The sequence below is a fragment of the Narcine bancroftii genome, chromosome 8 (assembly GCF_036971445.1).
Source record: "Narcine bancroftii isolate sNarBan1 chromosome 8, sNarBan1.hap1, whole genome shotgun sequence".
Classification (NCBI taxonomy): Eukaryota; Metazoa; Chordata; class Chondrichthyes; order Torpediniformes; family Narcinidae; genus Narcine; species Narcine bancroftii.
Genome location: NC_091476.1, coordinates 45,948,439 through 45,974,399, shown reverse-complemented (window position 1 = coordinate 45,974,399; position 25,961 = coordinate 45,948,439). Strand labels below are relative to the sequence as shown.

The 25,961-nt window shown below is 46.0% G+C and overlaps 1 protein-coding gene across 3 annotated transcripts in view; it reads left to right on the top strand.

Moving 5' to 3' along the window:
* The first annotated feature begins 10,727 nt into the window (after window positions 1-10,727).
* Window positions 10,728-25,961, top strand: part of adgrg4a (adhesion G protein-coupled receptor G4a) — a 46,881-nt gene continuing 31,647 nt past the window's right edge. For all 3 annotated transcript variants that reach the window (XM_069893559.1, XM_069893558.1, XM_069893557.1), the window contains exons 1-8: window positions 10,728-10,804; window positions 11,155-11,760; window positions 17,498-17,878; window positions 18,137-18,228; window positions 18,693-18,757; window positions 23,599-23,638; window positions 23,929-23,957; window positions 24,044-24,195. In XM_069893559.1, coding sequence (XP_069749660.1) covers window positions 10,732-10,804; window positions 11,155-11,760; window positions 17,498-17,878; window positions 18,137-18,228; window positions 18,693-18,757; window positions 23,599-23,638; window positions 23,929-23,957; window positions 24,044-24,195 — 1,438 coding nt within the window. In that variant the 5' untranslated portion in view covers window positions 10,728-10,731. The remainder of the gene's footprint in view (window positions 10,805-11,154; window positions 11,761-17,497; window positions 17,879-18,136; window positions 18,229-18,692; window positions 18,758-23,598; window positions 23,639-23,928; window positions 23,958-24,043; window positions 24,196-25,961) is intronic.

The window sequence follows — 25,961 nt, the reverse complement described above, 5'->3', positions numbered from 1 at the left end:
ATTAGCGATAACATGAGTTGCACTACACAGAAGAGGTGGAAAATATTGTGATCTGGTGTGAGAGTAACAACCTGGGTCTCAATGTAGACAAGGCAAAGGAGATGATCGTGGACATCAGGAGGTCAAGGAATCATGATCCTCCACTACACATCAACAACTCTGTACTAGAGAGAGTGGAGAGCACCAAGTTCCTTGGTGTTCACTTAGGCACGCAACATCTTCTCATTTGTCAGGAAGGTGCAACTGTGACTGCAGTTCCTGAGAAGACTGAAGCGAGCAAGGCTACCAGCCACCATTATGTTAACCTGCTACAGGAGCTCTATCGAGAGCATCCTGGCCACTGCGTCACAGTTGCTGCAGAGAAATGGATCAGAGGTCAATCCACAGGACCATAAGATGGCAGAGAGGATCACTGGGGTCTCCCTCCCCTCATCAAATGTGATCTACCAGAATCATTGTCTGAAGAGGGCACCCAAAATCATTGAGGACTTCTTCCACCTTGCACACAGCATCTTTCAGCTGCTCCTATTGGGGAAGAGATACAAGAGTGTGAGAGCTAGCACCACCAGACTAAGGAACAGCTTCTTCCCATGAGTAATGAGAATGATAGAATGATGAACAATCTAAGGAATTCCCCACACTCACCATCTGACACTTTCATATTCATGAAACTATTTATTTGTTCATTTGTATATATGAATACTTGCCTTGCATGTGTCTTTCTTGTCTATATGTGCGCTATGTCTGGTTGTATGTCTTCACGTTTTGAACTGAGGACCAGAGAATGCTGATTCATTTGGTTGTGTTTGTGCAATCAGATGACATTAAATGACTTGACTTATTTTGATTTGCCTAAACCTCTCCAATCTGGTCGACTGTATTTGATGCTCTTAATGTGGCCTCCTCCTCATCGGTGAGACCAAGTGTATACTGGGCAACTGCTTTACCAAGCTCAATTCATAATGCCACCCTGAGCTTCTGCTTTCAAGTAATTGTGACTCCCCTTCCCATTCCCACACCAAGATGCCGGTCCCTGGCCTGTGGCGCTGCCCCAGAGAGGCCAAACACAATTCATTTGGGTAGCCTGCAGCCTGCATACATTTAAATTCCTAATATCAGGTAATGGTCCTTTCCCACTCCCACCTGTCCAGTCAGCTTCTCTCACATCTCATCTCAACTCTTCAACCTCCCACATCTGGACCAACCTATCAATCACCCACAAACCTATCCACCTGCATTTCTTTCTCTTTGCTATCCTCCTCCCCCTCTTGGTTCCTTCAGGTCATCAGCTCACCTCTCCCATATCACCAACCCACCCATCTCTAACTCCTGCTCTGTACTCTATCCACTTCTATCTGCCTATTTTATTTTCCATATCTGTTTTCCCACCTAACCCCTACCAGCCTCTATCTCCGCTCTTCCTCTCACTGCTTTACACTGGCTAACTTTCTCTCGGCCCCAATACAGGATCTTGAATTGAAACCTCAGCTGACGAGAGTGAAGATAGGGCCACATAAGGATAAAGGAGCGGATGCCTGGAGTGGATGAGGATGGGGAGGTATAAATAAATACTTTGCTTCAGTATTCACAGAAAAAAGGACCTTGATCAAGATGAGGTTGGATAAGAACAAGATTATGTGCTGGACCATGTTGAGATTAAGAAAGAAGAAGTGCTGGATTTTCTTAAAAACATTAGAATTGATAAGTCCCTGGGATCAGACAAGATATACCCCAGGTTGCTATGGGAATGGATGAGAGAGATGGCAAGGGCATTGGCAATGATCTTTACATCCTCCTTGGCCACAGGGAAGGTGCTGGAGGATTGAAAAAAAAAGTAAAAAGGAGATTCCTGGGAATTATAGACCCATGAGTCTTACATCAATGGTGGGTAAACTATTAGAGAGGATTTTTAAGGTCAGGATTTATGATCATTTAAAGAAGTACAATCTTCTCAGGGATAGTCAGCACAGCTTTGTGAAGGGAAGATCATGTTTTATGAGCCTAATTTAGTTTTTTGAGGAGGTTACAAAAGAAATTGTTGAAGGTAGGGCAATAGAAGGTGGTATATATGAATTTTAGTAAGGCATTTGACCAGGTCCCCAATTCTGAAAATCGTGAGGCATGCAACTTTGGCTGTGTGATTTCAGAATTGACTTGCCTGCATAGAGAGTAGTAGTGGTCGGAAGGTATTTTGCCTGGAAGTCAGTGACTAGTGGAGTTCTGTGGGGGATTTGTTCTGAGATCCCTGATTTTTGTGATTTTTTTAATATGTGACCTTCATGAAGAAGTAAAGGGATGGGTCAGTAAGTTTGCAGATAATATGAAGGTTGGAGGCATAGTGATAGTATTGAAAGTTGTCATAGGTTACAACAGGATATAGCAAGGATACAGAGTTGGGCGAAAAAATGGCAGATGGACTTCCATCTGGATAAGTGTGAGGTGATGCATTTTGGAAGGTCAAACTTGAAGGCAGAGTACATGGTTAATGGTAGGATACTTAACAGTGGGGAGGAACAGAGGGGCCTGGCGGACCAAATACATAGATCTCTCAAGGTCGCTGTGCAGATTGATAGGACAGTTAAGAAGGCCTATGGGATGCTGGACTTTATTAGTCGGGATTGAGTTCAGGAGTCATGAGGTAATGTTCCAACTCTGGTGAGACATTAGAATATTGCATTCAGTTCCAGTCACCTCATTACAGGAAGGATGAGGAAGTTTTGAGAGGGTGAAGAGATTTACAAGAATGTTGCCTGGATTGGAATATATGTCTTATGATGCAAGTTTAGCAGAGCTAGGACTTTTCTCTTTGGAGTGAAGAAGGTTGAGAGGAGACTTCATAAAGGTCTACAATATGAGAAACATAGGTAAGGTAGATAGCCACCACCTTTTTCCCAGGGTGGGAGTAGCAAATAGCAGAGGACATCTGTACAAAGTGAAGGGTAGTAAGTTTCAAGATGACATCAGTGGTAGATTTTTTACACAGAGAGTATGGGTGCCTGGAATGCATTGCCAGGAATGGTGGTGGAATCTGGAACAATTGGGGCATTTAAGAGACTCTTAAACAGGCACATGGATGAAAAAAAGAGGGATATTTAGGGAGGTTTTTTTTGGGGGGGGTGGTGTATAGGCACAATATCATGGTCCAAGGGGCTTGCACTGTGCTGTAATATTCTGTTCATTATTCTTTCCCTCTACAAATGCTAAGTTACAACATAGAACATGGGATGGTACAGATAGCAACAGGCCCTAGGTCTGTGTGGAACACTCTGCTGTCTGCGCATGATCCATATCCCTCCATCCCCTTCATAGTCACGAGTCTATCTTCAAGCTTCTTTATTGTGTCTGCTTTCACCACAACTCCTGGAAGCCAATTTCAGACGGACACCACTATGTGGGTATAGAAAAAGAACTTCCCCATACATTTCCATTAAATTTCCTCTCCCTCACCTTTAACATATCCTCTAATATTTTACATTTTTACCCTAGGAGAAAAATCCATCCTACCATGCCTCTTTATAAACTTCAAGTCTCCCCTCAGCCTCCAACCTTCCAGAGAGAGCAACCAATGTCTCCCCATGGCTCATAATCCTCTAATCCAGACATCATCCTGGTAAACCTGTGCTCTTTTTACAGCCTTGCTGTGTGGTGGGGCAACCAGAATTGCACTCAGGATTGTCGTCCCTCCAGCACTTTGTTTTTGCTCGTGAAAGCGAGCTGAGTCATGACGTGTTTTTTTCTGGTGAAGGTGCGCCCATAGTTCTGTTGATGAGGGAACTCTAGGATTCAGGCCTCAGTGGTGAAGCACCAGTGTTATATTTCCAAATTTTTATGGGGTCTGCTGGTGTTTCTTGCTGCTGGAGGGCTCAGGTTTAGGAGATGTGTCAGAGTAACCTGGATGATTTATTGGAGTGCATTTTGTAGATGTTTCCCATTGCACCTAATATCTGCATGAATTGGGGGATGATGCATTCACATGAAAAGAGGATTGGTTCACCAATAGATGGCAGAGAGTTGGGATAAATGGATGTTTCTCCAGTTGGCTATGAGTAGAGTGCTGCAGGGGTCGATGCTGGGTCCACAACTGTTCACCATATACATTAACAATTGGGAAGAAGTGACTGAGTGTAATGTATCTTAAGTTTGTTGATGACACTAAATTTAGAGGAAAAGCACATTGTGTCCAGGACACAAAGAGTCTATAGATAGACTTAACCCATGGTTAAGTGAGTGGGTAAGGATCTGGCAGATGGAGTAAAATTTTGGTAAATGTGTGGTCATCTACTTTGAAATGAAAATAATGAAATATTGCAGCATCCTGTTGTGCAGAGTGACTTGGGAATGCTGGTGTCTGAATCATAAAAGGATAGTTTTCAGGTGTAATGGGTAATCAAGAATATCTGTACACTGCTTTGAACTGCTGTACACTCCACCCTGTCCTGTGACTGTACCTGTAGCTCCTCTCTCTTGACCCTGTCTAGAGGCTCCAACACCATAACCCCACCCCAGAAAGCTTGGGTCACAGCACAGGATGACCTTCAAGTTTATTGTAAATAAAAGCCTATAGTGTTCTGAAACTCTAGTCTTTCAAGTTATTGATAGCACATCATGAGCAAGCTAGGGCTTTTCTCCTTGGAGTGATGAAGGATGAGAGACAATTTATTATAAGATTATGAGAGATTTAGAAAGAGTGGACAGTCAGCATCTTTTTTCTCAGGGTGGCATTAGCCCATACCAGAGACATCTGTTTAAGATGAGTGGAGAAAAGTTTAGGGTAGATGTCAGAGGTAGGGTTTTTACCCAGTAGGTGCATCGAATGGATTGCCGAAGATGGTAGTGCAGGCTGGTACAATAAGAACATTCAAAAGTCCCTTAGACATGCACATGGTAAGAAGGAAAATAAAGGGTAATGAGCTCTCAGGTTGGGAAGGGTTAGATTGATGTGGAGTAGGCTTATATAAGTTGGCACAATGTGGGCTAAAGGGAACATATGTTCCATGGACTTTGGACTTCATCAAGGTGTTTAACAAGATCCCACATGGGGCCTAGAAAGTGTTGTAGAATTAAATGGAGTTGTTCATTTATTGACTTGTGTACTGAGATGCAGTGAAAATTTGCACCACCTAGTCAACCCATGGATTAAAACATGAAACAAAAGTGTAGAGAAAAGTTCAGTTAAAGCAGTGCAAGGGCAAAAATGAGTTGGGTTTGTGAGATCAAGATAGTATTAAGTCTTAGCAGGAGTGTGAAAGAAACTGCAGGAAAGAAACTGTCCTTGGATCTGGAGATTGATGTTTTCATGTTCAAGGATTTTCTGCCGGACAGAAAGGGGGAGAAGAGAGGGCAACTGAGATGTGATGGGTCCTTAATATGTTGGCTGCTTCCCTAAGACATCGAAAGATATAGATGGAGCTGATGAAGGGGAGGTTGGTTTGTCTGATAGCTTGAGCTGTGTTCAACACTTTCTGCAGTTTCTTTTGGTTTTGGGTAGAACAGTTCCCATCCTAAGCTGTGATGCATCTGGACAGGATACCTCCTGGGTACATATGCAAAAGTTGTTCAGAAATATTGAGTTCATGCCAAATTTCCCATAGCTTCTGAGGAAGTAGTGATGTTGATGCATTTTCTTGTCTGTTGTTCAACATTTTTGGACCAGGACATATTCTTGATGATATTTACATTGAAAAACTTGAAGCTCTCCACCATCTCCACCTACCTACTGTTGATGCAGACAGAGACATATACTCCCCTGTGCTTAGGGGAACAAATACATCATTCCCTGTAAGTGATAGCACAGATAAACAGGGTGGTGAAGAAGGTGTTTGACATGCTTCCCTTTATCAGTCAGGAGGAGGAATTTCATGTTGCGGCTGTATAGGATGTTGGTGAGACCACACTGGAGTATTGTGCATCTTGCTGCTGGAAAGATCTCATTAATCTTCATACATAAGGAAGTTGAGGACCGAGCTAGGAGGATGAGCTGGGACCATATAGAGGTGTACCAAATCATGAAAAGCACAGATTAGGTGAAGAGTCAGAATATTTTTCTCAGGGCAGGAGCTTCAAAATCTAGAGGGCATAAGTTTAAGGTGAGAGGGGAAAGATTAAAAAGTACCTAAGGGGCTCCTTCTTCACATCGAGGATGGCAGATAAATGGAACAAGCTGCCTGAGAAAGTGTTTGAGTTGGGACAATTACAATACAGGGAGTCCCTGGGTTACGAACGTCCGACTTGCAGACAACTCATACTTACGAACAAATTGTGCTCCCAATTCGCACATGCGCATAAATTGTTACGAATGACCCTTCCGGTATGCAAGACATTGATGGAACGAAAGTAAGTGTTAACTTTTAATCATGATCTTTTTATCTTTTTTTAAAATATTTTATTTATTTTCCAAACAAACAATTATCAACATGATCAGTGTCAATGTTAAATGGCTACAATTTACAATGATTTACAAAGTTTTCTGCAGAGTTCAAGCTCTTTTCGTCCCCCTTCCCCACCCCCCGACCCTCAACATTTAACTCTTAACTAACCACAGTTACACATGACATTGAAGATACTCACAACAAAGGTGTGAAACATATATCATGGGTTTATGGGTTTGTCATGGCATGGCCGCCAGAGCTCAAGCTGCTTTCTTTTCTTGACTTTTCCTGGATGGGATAGGATGGACCCCCTCTCCCACCCCACACCCCCCCTCGCCGATTGAGGAATAGACGGGGAAGGTAGGGCGGCGAGGCACGATGGTCCACACTATAGTTGTGTTCCTATGGAATTTAAGTATGGTTGCCAATTTTTTTTTAAAGTGTCATACTTTTTTTCTTAAATTGTAAATGATTTTCTCCAGGAAAACACAGCTTTGCATTTCCGTGTTCCAGTGCGCGATGTTCAGGCAGGAGTCGGATTTCCAAGTAATTGTTATGCACTTTCTAGCCACTGCCAATGTGGTCATTACGAATTGGATTTGGAATTTGGACAGGTTCATCCTAAGTCTTATGTCCATTATATTTCCCAACAGGACCAACTTTGGATCCTGTGGGAATTCTTTGCCAATAATTTTTCCTAAGATTTGGCCTAGTTCCACCCAAAAGGACCTCACCTTGGAACATTATTTTAATATCTTAACTGTTTAAAGAATTTTTTTTACAGTACTAAGATACATTTGACACATTGATGCTAATTAAGAACTGTATATACTTGTTCTAACTAATCTACAAATTTGACTTTAAGATAAATGTAGGAATGGATCTCATTTGTAATCCGTGAAACCGTTAGATAGGAATGTGAAAATAATGGTTGAGTGGAATACAAGCCAAATGTAGGTCAATGGAACAAGCTCAGGAAGGCAACTTGATGGGCATGGTCAAGCTGGGCCAAATGGCCTGCTTCCATGCTGTAAAACTCTGACACCAAGCAGATGTACAGACAGGCTTCTGGAGACACAAGGTGTTTACAGATGTGTGCAGTAAATGATAAAACAGGTGGAGAGCTGCTGAATCACACGATCAAATCAAATGTTGTAAAGGTGGGGTATTTTATGATGCAATGAGTTGCTTGTTCGGTGAAGTGTAGGGAACCAAGGCAACATGTTATAATATTTACTGAATCAAAACTAGCCTGGGAGCAAGTGGTAAAGGATATGTTGGGACATATCCGAGCAGCTGAGCTCCCATCGCATTCAGACCTGCTGTAGTGGAAGAGAGCATTGATGAAGCAGGTGAGTTAACATTCAGCCAACTGATTGGAATGGGTCTTCAGCGATAGAAGAGAAGGAAAGATGTGGAGCTAACGCAACCTTCCTCAACTCAATGCTCAGAAGGAATTTCACTTTTTCAAAATGACCAGGAATTCCAAGGGTACACTGCATAGCGGGAGGGACAGCATTGAGGGAGGTTCACACTGTGGAAATGGCAGTGCAGAAGTCACGGTCTGCACCACCGCAAAGATGGAGAAGGACTAATGATTTAAACAGCTGAAATGGGATTTGAATTGAAAGGAGGTTTTGGGCATGAGATGTGGGAGTACTTGGGCAGTCTTACTGTTCAAAAACCTGCTGCTTGTGAGAAAAGCTCTGCTGTCTCCAACTACACAGTTCAAACAATTAGCAGGCAGTTTGCCAGGGTGGATTTACTCCACCATGAAACTGCTATCTTTCATCTAATTTGCTCATTAAAATTTTAACATCGGGGACTCCACTGCTGGTTCATCACTGATAAGCTCGACATTTCAATGGCATCTTAAAGGTCTGGGAGCCTTGGCCTCACCTTCAAGGAGTTCGGGAAGCTTGGGCAGATTGCCAGGGAGCTAGTTCGTGAGCCATTCAGGGATTTCTGTTATCTCATCGTCCGATAAAGTACTCACATCTCAGACTCTCATTTTAATGTGGGAATACGGATGGTGTGCTCCGAGGAGGATTGTGCTAGTATTACTTCAGTCAATGTGAGACTTGCTCTGTCCTGTTTTGAACTATTATTTTATACAATGGTCTAGTTTGTTTGTTTTTCATAAATATCCCAGACCCATCTTCTAAAATACCTGGGCCCTACAGGAGTTGCACTGGGACAGTGATTTCAGTAACCCCTGTGGCCAGGAATTTTTTTCATCACTGGAAGATGAGAACGCAGTCACAATACTTGCCCACAACTATCATGGTTGGACAATGCACAAAGGCAATGATGGGGAGTGATGGCACCCCAGAAATTACAATGTGTGAAAATGGAGGAAAAATCATGATTTTCCTATGAAAAGTGACCTGGCAGGTCTAGAGATGAGTTGAGTTGATTCATGGACTCACCAGCTGTCTGTCACTTCAGTGGCTCGAATGGGACCATGTTTCATGGAAATATGGAGAATGCAAGGGTGTAGATCTGCTTGTGCTTGAAGGGGTTGCTTTTCAAGCTCTGGGTGGCATTTCATCCCCATGCTCCTGATCTTTGGGCGCCTGATACGAAGGAGGGAGGGTTATCCTTGCCGGTCTGGTACTAGCCCTGGCTAAGATGGCCAAGCATGGATCAGCTCGGGCTAACTGCCTGCCCCTGTTCTGAGGACACCTGTGTGCCCGTATATCTCTGGAGAAGGAGCACTCAGTGCTCACGAGCAGTTTGAAGGGTCTCCAGGAACAGTTGACCCGCTCCAGCCCTGGCCCCGTAGTCCCATGCCGGCCGCCCCAGCCCTATAGTCCCGCGCCAGCCCTGTAGTCCCGTGCCAGTCAGCCCTGTAGTCCCGCACCGAGGGGCTTCAGGCAGTAGGGAGGCGAGCAGTCAGATGGCTACCCCTGCCCCGACTCAGGAGCCGGCATTTGCTCCATGGCACCTCTCCCCGCTGCGGACCTTTCAGATGGCAGAACACCGCCTTCAGCGCTGCCACCTGAATGTCCCTCACAAACATCTGCAGCCAGCTCCGGAGCCACATTCTCCTGGTGATTCCACCTGAAAATGGCTTAAATCTCTCTGCAGATTCTCCTCATGTTCTGCACAATTTGCTTTTCACTCAGTTTAGTGTCATCAGCAAACGTAAGCCCCTTTCACACTTGTGTCCTGGGATAGGAATGGGGATTTAGCCTTCCACACTAGACCACTACTAACTGAGACATTGAACGCTTTCACACTTGCAACAGTCTATCCCTGGCGTTTGGTCTGTTCTACCTTCAATAAAAGAGAGAAGTGATTGCCCATTTCACACTTGCCTGATCTCAATGCCAGCATCTGCAGATGCCAGGGATTATACTAGGGATAGAGGCTGGCAATCCCTGGCATGAGATGATGTTATCTGACACCGGCGTTGAGCAGGTTTTGCTTTCACATTTGCCACTTTAAAGGCTGAGTGGTGATTGATTCCTGGGATCACTGGCAAGTGTGAAAGGGGCTTTAGATTCACTGCACTCTGTCCCCTCTTCCAAATCATTGATGTTTTTCATGAACTGATGCAGGCCCTGTTCTGACCCCAGCGGCACTGCTGATTGCCAATCAGAGAAACACCTATTTATCCCAACTCTGCTTAACCAATCCTATACCCATGCTAAAATATTACCAACTCCATGCATCAATATAACAAAGGATATTAAGAGGGAAAGAAGCTGGGTTGGGGCCAAGTGGTGATAAGGTTCAGGACAGAAGGTGGAAGAAGTGGCTAGAGGTAGAATGGGGGGGGGGGGGGGGAGGGGAAGGGGGAGGTTGTTGGATATAAGAAATGGAGTGAGGAGATTGGAGTTGGAAGTAAGAACTGGAGTAGGAATAAATAGAATTAGATAAAGGTATCACCTAAAGTTTGAAAATTTGGTGTTCATGCCCTTGGATTAAGGCTGCCTGGGAGAAATATATATGTGTTGTTCCATAAGTTTACCTTTAGTCTCACCTGACAACAGAAGAGACTGAGGACACACGTCTGTAGGAATGGTGAAGGAAATTAAAACGTCCGACACTGGGAGTTCGAAGTAGTGGCCACACTGAATACACCGAATGTAGTCGATGAGGTTGGGCGATGTGCAGATAAAGCTCTGTCTCGAAGGTTTGTTTGTGGCCCTAGATAAAGATGAAAGGGAGGTGGGGGGGGGGGGGTGGATGCAAAAAAATGATTTGCACTTTCTGCGATTACAGTGGGAAGTGGCGAATGTGGAAGGGTGGTTGGGAAGGGCAGGGTGGATCTGAGAGACTTTTATCGCTGCAAAACAAAAATGCCACCTTCTCAACTCAGCTTTTCTTTCAGGGAGATCCTCCGCGAGGAAGCAGGATGTTACAGATTCACCGTTCATGGACATGTCTTCTGATCGGTGGAATTCTCCTAATGAACAGACATGCAGCAGGTAACAGTGCGCGCTTTATTTTGGGGAAGGAAGGTTTGTTGTGATTCTGCTCCAGCAGTTGACTGATCTCCTGAGCAGAGGTCATGCATCAATCTTCCGTCGGAGAGGGGAGTGGGAGAAGCAGGTTTAAAGGACGTTTGGACAGGTACGTGGATAGGAAGGGATTAAGGGTATGGACCGAACTAGCACGTCGTGCAGGGCCGAATCGTTTCGGTGCTGTCCAACTCTGCGATTATGGGTCTGTGTGACTTAGAAACTAACCCCCCCCCAACCCAACCCGTGCAATGGGGCGAAGTGACCATCGCCTCTCTGGGTGCAGGGCAGCATTCACCGCTCCCTCTGTTTTGCAGACGGCGTCTCACTGCGGGATCGGAAGGCCACTTTTGATGTGGTGTCCCAGTACGGCCGACTGCGGGACGGCTTGCGTGTGCCGCCACTCACCGCCCTCACCGTTTGCATCGACATTTACCCCACACACAATCTCAGCAAGTGGACGGCGTTCACCTATCAGACCCCGGCGGCGGGCGATGTCCAGGAACTAGGCATCGGCGGCTACAAGGACAACCTGCGAGTGTGGCTGGCCGGGGCGGCTTATGACGTGCGATGCCCGCTTCCACTGAACGCCTGGCACACGGTCTGCTTAACCTGGAGCCTATCCTCCGGGATCCTCGCCGTCTACCTGAACTCCTCGCGGGCGCACAGCTCGCAGCCGGTCGCCCGGAGACTGCGGGCGGGCGGCGCCCTGGTTCTGGGGCAGTACCAGCTCTCACACTCCGACTTCGACAGGTCCTGGGCCTTTCTGGGCGAACTCTATTACTTCAGGCTATGGGACCGCGTCAGGGCTGGCGGGGAACTTTCAGCCACCGACTGTTCCCGAGGCAATGTCATCAGCTGGACGGAGAGCGACCTGAACTTCAGCACCAACACCCTGAGGCAGGACTCCACGCTGCGCTGCGGTGAGGAAGGGGCGCGCCTCTCGGGGGAAAGGTTGGGGGGGGGGGGAGTGCGAGGGAGCGCGGGAAGGTGGGGGGACGGGGGCGGCGGAAGGGAGAGAAGGAGGGATGAGGGACTGGGGAGGGAGATGGAGATGTTTCCCCCAAATCACAGAAGCCGGGACCATTCAATAACCACCCCGCTGTCGTGTAGTCCGTGAGCACAGGATCCCGCGGGTTCTCTGTCGCTCCAAGAAACATCGAAACATAGAAGATAGGAGCAGGAGTAGGTCATTGGACCCTTCGAGCCTGCTCCGCCATTCAACAGATCATGGCTGATCTTAAAGTTCAGTACCCCATCCCCGCCTTCTCTCCGTAACCTTTAATTTAGAACGTGTCTGCAAATGCAACCCGCTAAGAGAGTTGTGTTCCGGTCCTGCCTCCTGTTGATTCCAGTTCTGCCCAGCTTGTCTCTTTTTGGGGTCCTCCCGGCTCACTCAGGGGATGTGGGAAGAATCCGGAGGTCAGAGGAAAGCTCAGGGGGAGAAGGGTCAAACACCACACGGCCACTACCGGAGATCAGGATCCAACCGGAGTCACTGGAGTTTCCGGGCAGCGGCACTACCCGCTGCGTCAACATCGCTCCCCCCACTCCCTCCCCGACACACCCTGCCCCAAAACCAAATTCAACAATCTGGGAACACCCTTGATCCGAGAAGTTTTCCTGAATATATTTCAGAAAGTTGTTATCCTTAACTCCATCATTTTCCCAATAGCCTGGCCCTGTGGTTCAGAAGAGAAAGAGTCAGAAAAGGAGAGACAGGGGATTCAATAGTCAGGGGGCAGGCAGGAGATTCTATGCACATGAAGGAGATACTCAGATGGTTTGATGCCTCAGAGGTGCCAGGGTCTCAGATCAGGTCCATGGCATCCTAAAAAGGGAAGGTGAGCAGCTAAGAGTTGTAGTACATATTGATATCAAATGACATGGGCAGGAAAATGGAGGAAGTCCTAAGAGAGAATACAGGGAGCTTGGTAGGAAGCTGAAAGACAGGACCTCAAGGGTAGTAATTGCTGCCTGTGCCACATCCCAGTGAGGGTAAGTATAGGGTGATATGGCAGATGAATGTGTGGCTGTATAATGAGTGCAGGGGCAGAGTTTCCAGATCATAGGATCTCTTCTGAAGAAGGCATGATCTGTACTAAAAGGACAGGTTGTACCTGAACTGAATTGGGGCTCGATGTCCTGGTGGAGAGGTTTGCAAGAGCCATTGGGGAGGGTTAGACTAGTTTGAGAGGGAAATGGAAGACAGAATGCTAGGACAGAGAATAGAGCAGATGGGGGAAAGGTTGATGCAAAGTGGCATGAGATGGTGAGGAAGGACAGGCAGTGAAGGGAGCACAAATATAGTCAGTTGGAAGAATTGAAATGTTTTTATTTCAATGCAAGAAGTATTGGGATAAGGGAATTGAACTTAGTCCATGGATCAGTAGGAGGAATTACAATGTTGTGGTTGTTACAGAGGCTTGGCTAATGCAAGGACAGGATTGGTTGATGCAGGTTTAGGTGTTTTACAAGGGATAGAATGGGAGGTAAAAGAGGGGAGGTGGGGCAGAAGTATACTGGTCAGGGATAGTATCACAGCTGCAGAAAGGGAACACATTATGAAGGGAATGCCTACTGAGTCAGTGTGGGTGGAAGTCAGAAACAGGAAAGGAACAATGACTCTATTGAGAGCAGTCTGTGGCTGTTAAATAGTCCTCAAGACACTGAGGAACAAATAAGTAGACATATTTTGGAATGGTGCAGAAATTACAGGGTTGTTGTTCTGGGAAACTTCAACTTCCAAAGTATTGACCTCCTTGCTGCAAAAAAAAAGGAGATATGGAGGAGAATTTGTCAGGTGTATCCAACAAGGATTCCTGACACAGTATGTGGAACAACCAATGAGACAGGGGCCATATTGAATCTAGTTCTGGGTAATGAACCTGGTCAGGTAACAGACCTCTTGGTGGGGGAGCATTTTGGTGAGAGTGACCACAATTCCCTGAGCTTTAGCACAGCTGTGGACAAGAATAAAAGCAGAAAAAATAGTATAGTGTTTTAATTGGGGAAGGGCTAATAACAACGGGATGAGGCAGGAAGTAGGGAGAGGAAATTGGGAACAGATCTTCTCAGGAGAGAGCAAAGAAGTAATGTGGAGGATGTTTAGGGACCACTTGCATAGGGTTCTGGATATGTTTGACCTACTAAGACAGGGTAGAATGGTAGGAAAAGGGAACAATGGTGGTTGACAAAAGAGATGAGACAGCTAGTTAAAAGGAAGAAGGAAGCATAGAGAAGATTGAGGAAGAAAATGACAGAAAGGGTTCATGATGATTGTATGGTAGCCAGAACAAACTTAAGGAAGCACTTAGGAGAGACAGAAGGGGACATGAGAAGACCTTGGAAATAGGATTAAGTAAAATCCTAAAATGTTCTATGCATACATGAAGAACATAAGGATGAGAGTGAAAGTAGGGCTGCTTGAGGATAAAGGAGACAACATGTGCCTGGAGGCAGAGGAGGTAGGGGAGGTCCTAAATGAATACTTTGCCTCAGTCCTCGTTAGGGTGAGGGGATCTTGCTCAATGTAAGGTCAGTATAGTTGGGCTGCTTAAGGATAAAGGAGACAACATGTGCCTGGAGGTAGGGGAGGTCCTAAATGAATACTTTGTCTCAGTTCTTGTTAGGGAGATGGAACCTTGGTCAAGCGAGGTCAGTATAGAACAGTCTTATGTGCTGGAGCATGTTGAGGTTAAGAAAAAAGTGCTGGATTTTCTTAAAAAGATTCAGATTGATGTCCTTGCGGCCGCATGAGATATATCCCATTTTACTACAAGAAGTGAGGTAAGAGATTACTGGGGCATTGGCAATAATCTTTGAATCCCTTCTGGCCACAGGGGAGGATTGGAGAATGCAAATGTGTCCCCTTCTTTATTGAAAAGAAAGTAATAGGGAGAATCCTGGGAATTATAGACTAATGAATTTTGTGTCACTGTTGGGGAAAACAATTGTAGAGAATTCTTAGAGACAGGATTTGCAGGAATTTAAAGAAGCATAGACTTCTTGGTTATAGTCAGCAGGGCTTTGTGAGGGGAAAATCATGCCTCATGATTCCAATTTAGTTTTTCAAGAAAGTAACAAAAGAAATTTATGAAGGTAGCTCTATAGATGTGTTGTTTGTGGATCTTAGTAAGACATTTGACATGGTCCCTCAAGTCATGAGGCATGGGATCCATGGAACCTTAGGTGAGTGGATTCAGATTTGGCTTTCCTGCAGAAAGCAGAGAGTAGTAGTGGATTAAATGTACTCTGCCTGGAGGTCAGTGACTGCAGGGATCTGTTCTGGGACCCTTGGTCTTTGTCATTTTTATAAATGACCTGGATGAAGTAGAGGAATGAGTCCTTAAGTTTCCAGATGACATGAAGGTTGGAGAGTGGAGGATGCCTGCAGTGTGGACGGTGCTGACAGTACACTTACATCTCTTTAGAACCAATTGCCTTCAGACCCACAATTTTTCTATTCTTGTAAGATCTTTAGAAGGCCCTCTGCATGCTGGCCAATGTGATCACATCTCCCCTGTAATGTGGTGGTCATACCTGTGCCCACTTTTCAGCCCCATTCAAAACAGTAACTGGAGAACATGGCCTCCGGACCCTACATGTCCTCCTACTCTCACCAGTGGAAAATGAGTGCTGGAGCATGAGGTTACTGACTTGGCACCCCGCTGGCATGCGGCATCCACCCGCAGCTCTGCCTACCCCTATCTCCTCAGCAGGACCATGTCACACTTACCATGCAGAGCATCTTCAACGCATGGTGGGACTTTGGCAAAAAGTGGACCGAGGCCACTTCTGGTGGGGGAAACAATCTGTTCTAGGTGGATCATTGGTTATCCCTTTGGTGGGGGGTCACTCACTTTACCTGCCACAGAGCCAATAGAACCACTCATGCGCGTCCGTACACACACACACACACACACACACACACACACACACACACACACACACACACACACACACACACACACACACACACACACACAAGGATAGAACTACAGCACTGAAACAGGCCCTTTTGCCCATCCAGTCCAGGCAGAGTTATTATTTGGCCTGGTCCCACTAGGCCTTTTCACATTGTCATACAAAATGGGGATTCCCGGGATCCCTCCAGTGAACTGGTGATGTAAAAATGTCGGCCCAGGAAAATTACCCAGTCCGTGGCCCTACCTAAGAGGGTGATTAAAGTAAAGAATTATACTGCAGAAATCCTGACAACAACGGGCAGTTTTGAGGCCGCTCTGGCAACTTGCAGCAGGGGCTCAATGCAGGATCAATGGCCGACCTTGTTACCCATAATCCCCCATGCAACTCGAACTGCTCTGCATTTCCCATTTGATTGAGGGATTATGGGTAATGGTTGGCCATTGATCCTGCATTGTGTCGTGACGTGCCGAAGTGAGGGTGGGGGGGCCTCATTAAACATTTGGACCATATCACCAAATCTGAATCTCATTCAATGCTGATTGGAGAACTGGGTAAAGAAATGCTTTTAAAGACATGTGTTAACATGATAATGAAATAAGCATCCCATATCCAGTTCAAGTATCAGTGAAGGTTGGTTTGAATGAACTATGGGAAGCGACATAAAGGTCCAATTCTGAGAACTCTGGTTAGAGTAACCTCATGTGTAATGCATCATTGCTGGGGGGGGGGGGGACCCCACCCCCCAAATTGCCAGAGAGGGCAAATTTCAGGGAATTTGGACTGCAGTGTGAAAGGCCCAGTAGGTCCTGCCTTCCCAGGAATTTCACCTGGGTGCAATTAGGGTCACTGCTTACCCATGGTGTGAAAAGGCCTACTGACTACACCCCAGCCATATTGCTCTGTATCCCTCCCATCCACGTACCTGTCCAAATTTTTCTTAAATATCAAAATTGAGTCCGCATTCACCACTTCAGCTGGCAGCTCATTCCACACTCCCACCACTCTCTGTGTGAAGAAGTTCCTCATAATATTCCCTTTAAACACCACATTTCATTCTGAACCTATGGCCCCTCTCCCTCCCATAACAACTCATGGCCCCCACCCCCCAGTAACAACTCACTGCCCCCCATAGTAACAACTCAGCCCCCCCAGTAACAATTCACACCTACCCCCGCCAGTAACAACCCATGGGACTCCCCACCCCACCCCCAGTGCTTCCAGGTTGGGAGGTACTGCAGTAGACAATCCTTGACCTGCTGGTGTTCCTTTGCTTGGAACTACTTTTTAAATATGGTACCAAGTAAATGGTGTGTGGTGAAGTGCAGCCCGCCTGTCCTGGATGGAGTTAGACAAAATTATAAGGGATTTAGTTAGACAAAATGCAAACAACCTATGGGTTGTTACTGGCAGTCCATGATCAGTGGTGATGTGGTGCAGACAAATATTACTGATATGATAAACAAGTGATATATAAAGCAAGGTTGTAATTTCATAACAAAAAGAAAAATTCCTAAAAGCCTCAGGAGCAGTCAGGGAAGGGGATCAACCACCACCCTTCCCCCATCCCCCCCCCCCCCACCCCTGGGGATCTGTGAAGTTGTTTGGTATTGAGTGAAGAAATTCTTCAAGTGAAATGTGAGTGAGAAAAGGTTGAGTACCATTGGCTTCTCCAGCTGGGGAATTTTATATTAATTGTAAAATTGTTAACTATAAGATTACTTTCTGTCTTAGATTTGACCACAACGCCATCATCTGATAGGACCACCTCATTGCCAACCTCCACTGCTAAGACCTCCTCATCTCCAACCTCCTCTGGTAGGACCACCTCATCGCTGATCTCCTCAGGCAGGACCACCTCATCGCCAACCTCTGGCAGGACCATCTCTTTGCTGACCTCCTCTGACAGGACCACCTCATCACCATCCTCCTCTGACAGGACCACCTCACCGCCATCCTCCTCTGATAGGACCACCTCATCACCATCCTCCTCTGATAGGACCACCTCATCGGCATCCTCCTCTGATAGGACAACCTCATCAGCATCCTCCTCTGATAGAACCATCTCATCATCAACGTTGTCAAAGACAATCACCATTTCAAGCCCTCCCACAGGTATGGCCACTAAATTGTCACTAAGAAACAGAATTAGTGTTTTGGACTGATGACCCTTCGTCAGATCACCGATATCTTCAAAAGTTAAATCACTCACTGCATCTCAAGGTCCTCACACAGGCATTTACAACCTTGACCGCTGCAGGGGTCAGTAGTGAGTCTGGAGGGGCTCTGGGTGGAGTATCATGATGTAGCAGATGTGGATGGGGAGCTGCTCTGTGCTTTCTGAACCTGGAATCTGTCTCCTTCATCTTTCAGTGAATTTCTTCAGGGTTTCGATGGTCAGCATCGTGACAGAGAGGATAGGAGCATCAGAATCAACAGATGTGCAGAATTTGACCACCAACTGGGTGAGTGAGGCTGTGCCATTGCTTCGGGCAGGAGATGTGGGGCATGTTCCCCCAGCATGGTTCTCTCACCCCCCCCACTCCAACCTGGTCCTCTCACCCCTACCCACCCCCCACCTGGTCCACACCCGCCCAAACCTGGTCCCCAAACATCCCACTTCTATTGGGCCCACCCACCTAACTAAGTCCTCCCACCCTGAGTTCTCCCATCCCATTGGGTCATCTCAACTGGTCCACTCCCACCTGGTCTTCCCACCCGCCACCCCCCCTACTCCTGGTCTTCCAACCACACCCCTCCCACCACTGGTCCTCCCAAGCCCTCCTTGTCCTTTCACCTGCTCCTCCTACCCCCTGCCTGCTGCTCCTCCCACCTGGTATGGTCACATGGCAGGGTCACAGCAGGTGTCCCAAAGTGGCGTCATGTGTTTGTACGTACCTGTTTAACTCTTTTACTCCCTCACCTTCAGCTGAAGCACATCTTCAATAGGGACATTTCACTGGTGGACCTGAGACCATTGACCCTCATACAACGGTAAGTCCCAAGGGGATGTGTGGGGAGAGGGCAACTGGACCCAGCATCACACTGGGAGGGTCTTACCTCAGTTCAGTGGGTGCGGGGGTGTCATGGGGTTCAGAGAGGGTGTCAGTGAGGTGGTGGTGGGGTCAGTGAGGTGGTGGTGGGGTCAGTGAGGTGGTGGTGGGGTCAGTGAGGTGAGGGTCAATATGGTGGGGATGGGGAGTTGAGTGAGGTGAGGGGGGACAATCTGCCAAAATCTCTATTTACAACCCTATCTAACTGTGTCGTCACTTTCAGGGAATTGTGCATCTGAATTCCCAGATCCCTCTGTTCTACCACATTCCTCATTCCCTACCATTTACTGCGTATATTCTATTTTGGTTTGTCCTTCCAAAGTGCAACACCTCACACTTAAATTCCATCTGCCATTTTGCAGCCAATTTTTCCAGCTGGTCCAGATCCCTCTGCAAGTGTTGAAAACCTTCCTCACTGTCTACTACACTTCTGATCTTTGTGTCAGCTACAAACCTGCTGATTCAACTTAGCACATTATCATCCAGATAATGGACCATATCCATAGCCTTTCTTTTGTCAACTTTCCTGGTAACTTCCTTGAAAAACTCTATATGATTGGTTAAACATGCACCATGCCATGCTGACTATCTCTAATCAGTCCATGGGTATCCAAATATTTGTGTATCTCATCTCTTAGAACACCTTTTCATAATTTACCCTCTATTGAGATCAGGCTCAGGCGCAGCAGCCTATAATTTCCCAGATTACTTTTAGAGCCTTTCTTAAACAAGTGAATAACATCAGTTATCATCTAGTCCTCCAGCACCTCACCTGTGGCTAAAGATGTTAAATTTCTCTGCCAGATCCTCTGCTATTTCTACAGTAGTTTCCATCGAGGCCCATGGGATCTATTCACTCTTATTTGCCTCCTCCTCTTTAATTGGTATGGGGTCCATGACCTCACTGCTTGTTTACCTCACTTCCATAGTCTCTGCGTCAGTCTCTTGAGTAAATACTGATATAAGAAACCCATTTAAAATCTCCCCCATTTCTTTTGGTTTTATGTATAGATAACCACACTGATCTTCAAAGGGATCTATTTTATCCCTCTCTATCCTTTAGCACTTAATATATCTGTAGAGGAACCTTGGGATTTTCCTTTACCTTGTCTGCCAGAGAAACCTCATGTCTTCTTTTTGCTCCTTAAGTGTTTTCTTGCATTTCTGATACTCCTCAAAGTCCCCAGCTCGGTCTCTCCCTTTCATCTCCCTTTGCACAAACATGATTAATTCTTACCTCGTCCCTTATTATATCCAATTAACACATTTTGTTGGTTTGGATTAATCTCTCAGCCAACATTTCCTGCTTCTGGATCATTCTGCTTTTTCCTTGAAGAAGGACTTAGGCCCGAAACATCGGCAATATACCTTTGTCTTGTTATGAGCCCAGTGGACCCCAAAACCCAACAGCAATAGATATTCACCAAGACAAATGGTTACTTAAACAAAAGTTGCTTTTAATTATCTTCAAACATGAAAACAGAATCACACTTTAACTTATCACTATTAACTTAACTAACTTGACTTAACCCCCTTCCAATTCTAAGCACACATGTATGTAATGTGTGTGTAAGTTCAGAAAAGTTCTTTGATTCACACCCAATCTCGCTTCTCATTTCTCCAAGTTCACTGGTTGCAGGCAATTCTTATACTGTGAATTTAACATTTATGAATTCCACCAGGCTGTGGTGCTTGAAAGGTAAATGGTTACCGCATAGGAAGGTTCTTGTCAGTTTTCAGAGAGAGATTTGTTGTTCCTGGACATAAACTGATCCCTTTTAATCAGCCTCGTCAGTGTTTTGCCGAAGAAACTTGCCCCATCATGGTTTTTCAGATGATAACCTCTTTCTTTCAGGTCACCACAGAGTTCTTTTTTGTTTCTCTTATTTCAAGTGAAACATTAGGCAGCCAGTCCTCTCCTCTTGCATAAACCACAAGGGCTTTGACCAGGCTGAACTAAGCACTCACAGCCTGTCTTCCAAGTGGAGTTTCTCCTCAAACTTTCCAGCTTGTCCTGTTCTAGTCTCAGCTGCTGCTGCTGGATGTAGAACTGCAGAACTGAATTCCTCTCTCCGTCAGAGACTCTATCTGCTTGGAAAACCACATGACCCTTTTAGAACAGCAAGCTGCACTCCAGATAGTCTGCGGCTCCGATTTCATCTGTTGCCTTTTTGTAAACAACAATCCATTATGAAGTCTTTTGGGCACTCTCCAAAGCTTTTGCAAAGGCCCCCAGGAGCCGCGCTGTCTGGCTTGTGCAGAGCTCCAGTTTTTAAAATTAGTTCTGTTTTGAAGTGTTTGTATGTGACCTACTCTAAAAAACCTTCCCCAATTTATCTCCCAAAATCATATCTATATACAATATAAACACAACATAATCTGTCACAGTCTCCTATGGATGCTGAAAAGACCAGCTGAGTTCCTCCAGCATTTCAGTGTGCTTAACCATACTTTTCCACTTTATCTAATTATAAAAATGATCAGTTTTTTTATATTTTATGTTAGTTAACTTTCATAATCTATCTTTCCTTTTATTGCTTGCTAAGTGGATTTTGTTGCTTTTTAAAGTTTTTCCAGTCTTCCAGTTTCTCACTACTCTTGGCATAAGCTTTTAGTTTGACACTATTCCTTTATTTTCAACACTGGTTCCTCCCACCCTTACTGTCCTTGCTTTCAACTGGAATATATTTTTGTTGAGCACTGTGAAAAATCACTTTGAAAGTCTTCCACTGTTCCTTGACCATCCCACCATACAGCCTGTGTTGCCAGTCAATACCAGCCTCAAGCCATTGTAGGCAGAATGTGCTAGTTTTAGATCGAACTATATCACTCTCCATTTGTATGAGAGATTCAATCACAGTGAACATTCTTTCTGAAAGACCATTCATTTAACCTGTCTCATTGCACAGGTCCCAATCTCAGGTAACGGGTTCCCTGGAGGTTCAGTAACATGCTAGCCAAGAAAGCTATCACCGAGAAATCTATGAATCCTCCTCAAGACTGCCTCGTCCGATGTGATTCACTTAATCACTGTGCATGTTAAAGTCCCTCATGACAACTGCAGTCCCTTTCTTATTTGCATCAGATATTTCTTGGTTCATTGCCTTTGCCACTTTCATGTTATTATTTGGTGGCCCCCACTCAATACCCACCAGTGATTTTCCCCTTACTGTTCCTCCTTTCTACCCAGATGGATTCAACATTGGCTGGTATTGGATCTTATATTGTCTCTCACTCTCTCTCTGATCTTATCCCCTCTTCTATCCTTCCAAATTTCCTGATATCCCTAGATATTTAATTCCTGCTCATCTCCATCCCGCAACCACATTCCTGTAATGATGTAGCTGCAATTCTGTCATTTGTGCCACCAGTTCACGGACCTTGTTTGGAACACTATGGGCATTCAGATAAAGCCCCCCCCCCCCACCCCACCTCACTCCTCCCTTTAATCTTTGAGTCCTTTGCATTTGACTTTTCTCTACTCCCCTCATACTTTTCCCTTTTCTAATGTTTGCTTTGGACTCTGCATTGCTTCCCTCTGTCTTTCTACCTGGATTCCCATCCCCCTGCCATGTTAGTTTAAACTCTCCCATCAGCATGGGCAAACAATCTCTTGGGGCATTGATCCTGGTCCTGCCTAGGTGTAGACTGCTTGATTTGCACTGGTCTCACCTCATTGCACAGGAATCTGAACCTCTCCTTCCTCTACTCCTGCTCGAGCCACGTATTCATCATTACTACCCTGACTAGCACCTGCCACAGGTGGTAATCCTGAGATACCATTTATATTTAACAGGCCATTTCAGCCCATGATCCCATGCATTCCAATTACCCCCAATTGACATACAATCCCGGTACGCTTTGAGGTGGGGGGAGGAAACCAGAGCATCCAGAGGAAAAACTCCTTATAGACAGCACTGGATTTGAACCCCAGTCACTGGGGCTGAAACAGCATTGCACTAACCACCATGCTAACCATGCTGCCCTGAGGTCCTACTTTTTAATTTACCCCTTCTTCCCTAAATTTGGCTTGAAGGATCTCATCCTGCGTTTTTCCATGTTGTTGATACCTACATGCTCCACAACGATTGGCTTTTCACCCTTCTCTTTTCAAATGCCCTGTATCTGCTCCAAAACATCCTGACCCTTGTACCTGGGAGGCAACACACCAACCCAGAGAGCTGTTAGTGGCCACAGAACATCCAGTCTAGATTCGTTATCATGCAATCCCCCACCACTATTGCTCTGCCACCCTATTTCCTGCACAGCAGAGACAACCACAGGGCCATGATCTTGGCTACTGCTGTCTTCCCCAATGACCCATCTGCTCCCAACAGTATCCAAAGGGGTACATCTGTGTTGGAGAGGGATGACCACAGGGGTCTCCTGCTCTACCTTCCTGCCACTGCTCTGCCTAGTGGTCACCCATTCCCCATCTTTCCTGCAGTGTGACCAACTCACTTAACATGTTATTCACAATGTTCCCAGCATTGCAGATGCTCCAGGGCCATCCTACGGTCTGTCAGCTGGACACAGGGGCTGGTCTACCCCATCACGTGATCCGCAGACTCGGCCATCTTGGACCTCCAACCTTGTCAGTCTCTGCCTCCACCAGCCCCCGCAGGCTCCAGACGCCATCCTCCAATCCCTAGAGAAAACATTCCCCAACATCGCGCCCACTCTGGGGTTATATTGCTCGCCAGCAGTTCCTGCATTGCTGGTGAATGCAAGGGAACTCTGACTTCAAGGTGCAAACAGTAACAGGATCTCTTGTGTTTTCAGAGGCATCGGTAGCTGGGACAGAAGTGGCAACTCTCTGATGGTAAGCCCCAACCCTTTCCTCCAACAACCCCACTGGTGGGTGGGTGTGTGGCAAATTTAAGGGGACAGAGTCAGAGACCACCTCCCACAGTGTGATTCTCCCAGTTTATTGTCCCTTCTACAGTGTTGTCCTCCTTCAGCACTGCCCCTTCCAATGTAACCCCCCTCCCATTAGTACACCCGTTCCCACAGTGAGGCTCTGCCTCCCACTTTGGTTGTTGTACATCTGACTGGGTGGAGCCCTCAGTTATGGCCAAAATGAACCTGAAGGTTTGCCTGTGTTTTTTGCAGATTCCAAAGGCCACTCTTATGTCAGACAGGTAGGAGCTGAACCATTTGTCGGCTGTCACCTGTGCTTAGACCCAACTCGAACTTCCAAAGGACTGACTCTCTCTAAACTCTGCAGGTACCAATGTGAGTTCCGGCTGCAAACTCTATTGTCCAATGCGGAATCTCAGGTCCAGAGAGAAATTGAGGACAGACTGAAGAATGGAGATTATGTGGGAGCAACAGTGGAATTGGCAGCTGACCCCTCCACCATCCTAGTGCATCACTTGGGTAATGGCTTGTTGACTGAGACGTAAATCAAATGGCAAAGAGGCAGACCTTTTGACCCATTCAGATGCCTTGCTGTTCAGCCTGGGTGATCATGTCTCTCCATCCATCACAGTCTCTGATCCTCTGAACTGTAGCTGTTGCCTCCCTTGTTTTACACAGTTAATCTATCTATCATTTTCATTTTCTGTCTTGTTCAGCTTCTTTTTCCTTTCCACTTTCCATTTGTAACTAAATGTTCTAATTATCTCTTTGTATGATGTGCCCAAAGTATTTTGAATGCTGTTTTCTGATTCTTTTAAGTAATACACATTTTGTTTTCATTCTTCATAGAACTTTGTTTGTTATCCTGTCCATATATAATATGTGTAGCATTCTTCTGAAAAACCACATCTCATCTCTGCTCGCAAAGTGATCCACCTTGTCCATTCTGCCCACTGTACAATCTAAACCAGCCCCATTTCCTTTTGTCGGGTCTGTGACGTGTAGGTATTGTGACCCTCTGTTGCTCAGTGGGGGGAGTGAAGAAACTACCACTTTGGCATTCCCCTTCTTCAACACCCTAGGACCAAGAAGGGGTTTGCTCTCTGCAGCCAGAGGAAAGGGGAAGGGACAGAGGGGGAGGAATAGGGATGGTGCAGTAACAATGCCATACAGCACATCTTGCTCTGCCCTGCCCAGTCAGTGAAGCTTGGACATGATGGATGGAGATAGGGGGAGGACTGTCTTGGCTAGATGACTCTATTGGGCAGGTTCCAATGTGCTCTTGGTGAGCACCAGTAAGACACACACAATGACTGGAGGGAGCTTGGTGTACAGGTGTACGCATCCCTGAAGGTGGCAGCACAGGTACAAAAGGTAGTGCAGAAGGTGAATAGGAAGTTACCTTCATTAGCTGGGTCACTAAATCTAAACGCAGCTGTACAAAAGGTAGTGCAGAAGGTGAATAGGAAGTTACCTTCATTAGCTGGGGCACTAAATCTAAACGCAGCCAGGTAATGGCAAGACATAAAAAGGCCACAGCTGGAAGTGTAAATCCTTGTGCCACCCTGCAGAATGTGATCACTTTGAAGATTCACCAAGATATCGAACCACAGAAGCTGCAGTTTTCATCAATTTCCATCTCTTCTTTATCCACTGTTGTTCCTAATGTTTTTCTTTCTCTAGCTTTTCTTTCCTGCCCCCCACCCCCACACCATCATGGTTTCTTGCTGTATCTGTCTCTCCACATCTTACACTGTCCTATACTCTTGGCCCCTCCCTCTGCTTCTTTCCCCCTTTGTAAATGTAATTTCACCATTTTACCTTTGTCTTGTTAAAGGTTCCAGACCTAAGATCCACAAACCCACTTGTCCTGATAGACCCAATCAGCCCCATTGAACTGGCATAATATTACCTTGATTCCGTTTTATCCTTCCCACTCCAGTCTCTTCCTACCTACATCCACAATACCTCCCAGGCCCTCCCTCATTTCAACAACTTCTAATTCCCTGAACTTCACTGCGTCATTTTCACTATGGGCATCCAATCTCTAAATACCTCCATCCCCCATACCGAGGGTCTCATAGCCCTTCATTTTCTTCACAACAACAGTCCCAGTCCACCACCACTCTTCTCTGGCAGGCAGAATCTGTCCTCACCCTCAATAACTTTTCTGTTAACTCATCTCACTTCCTCCAAATCAAAGGAGAAGCCATGGGTACCCACATGGGTCCCAGCTACACCTGCCTGGGCTTCGTGGAGCAATCCTGCAAGCCTACTCAGGCAAA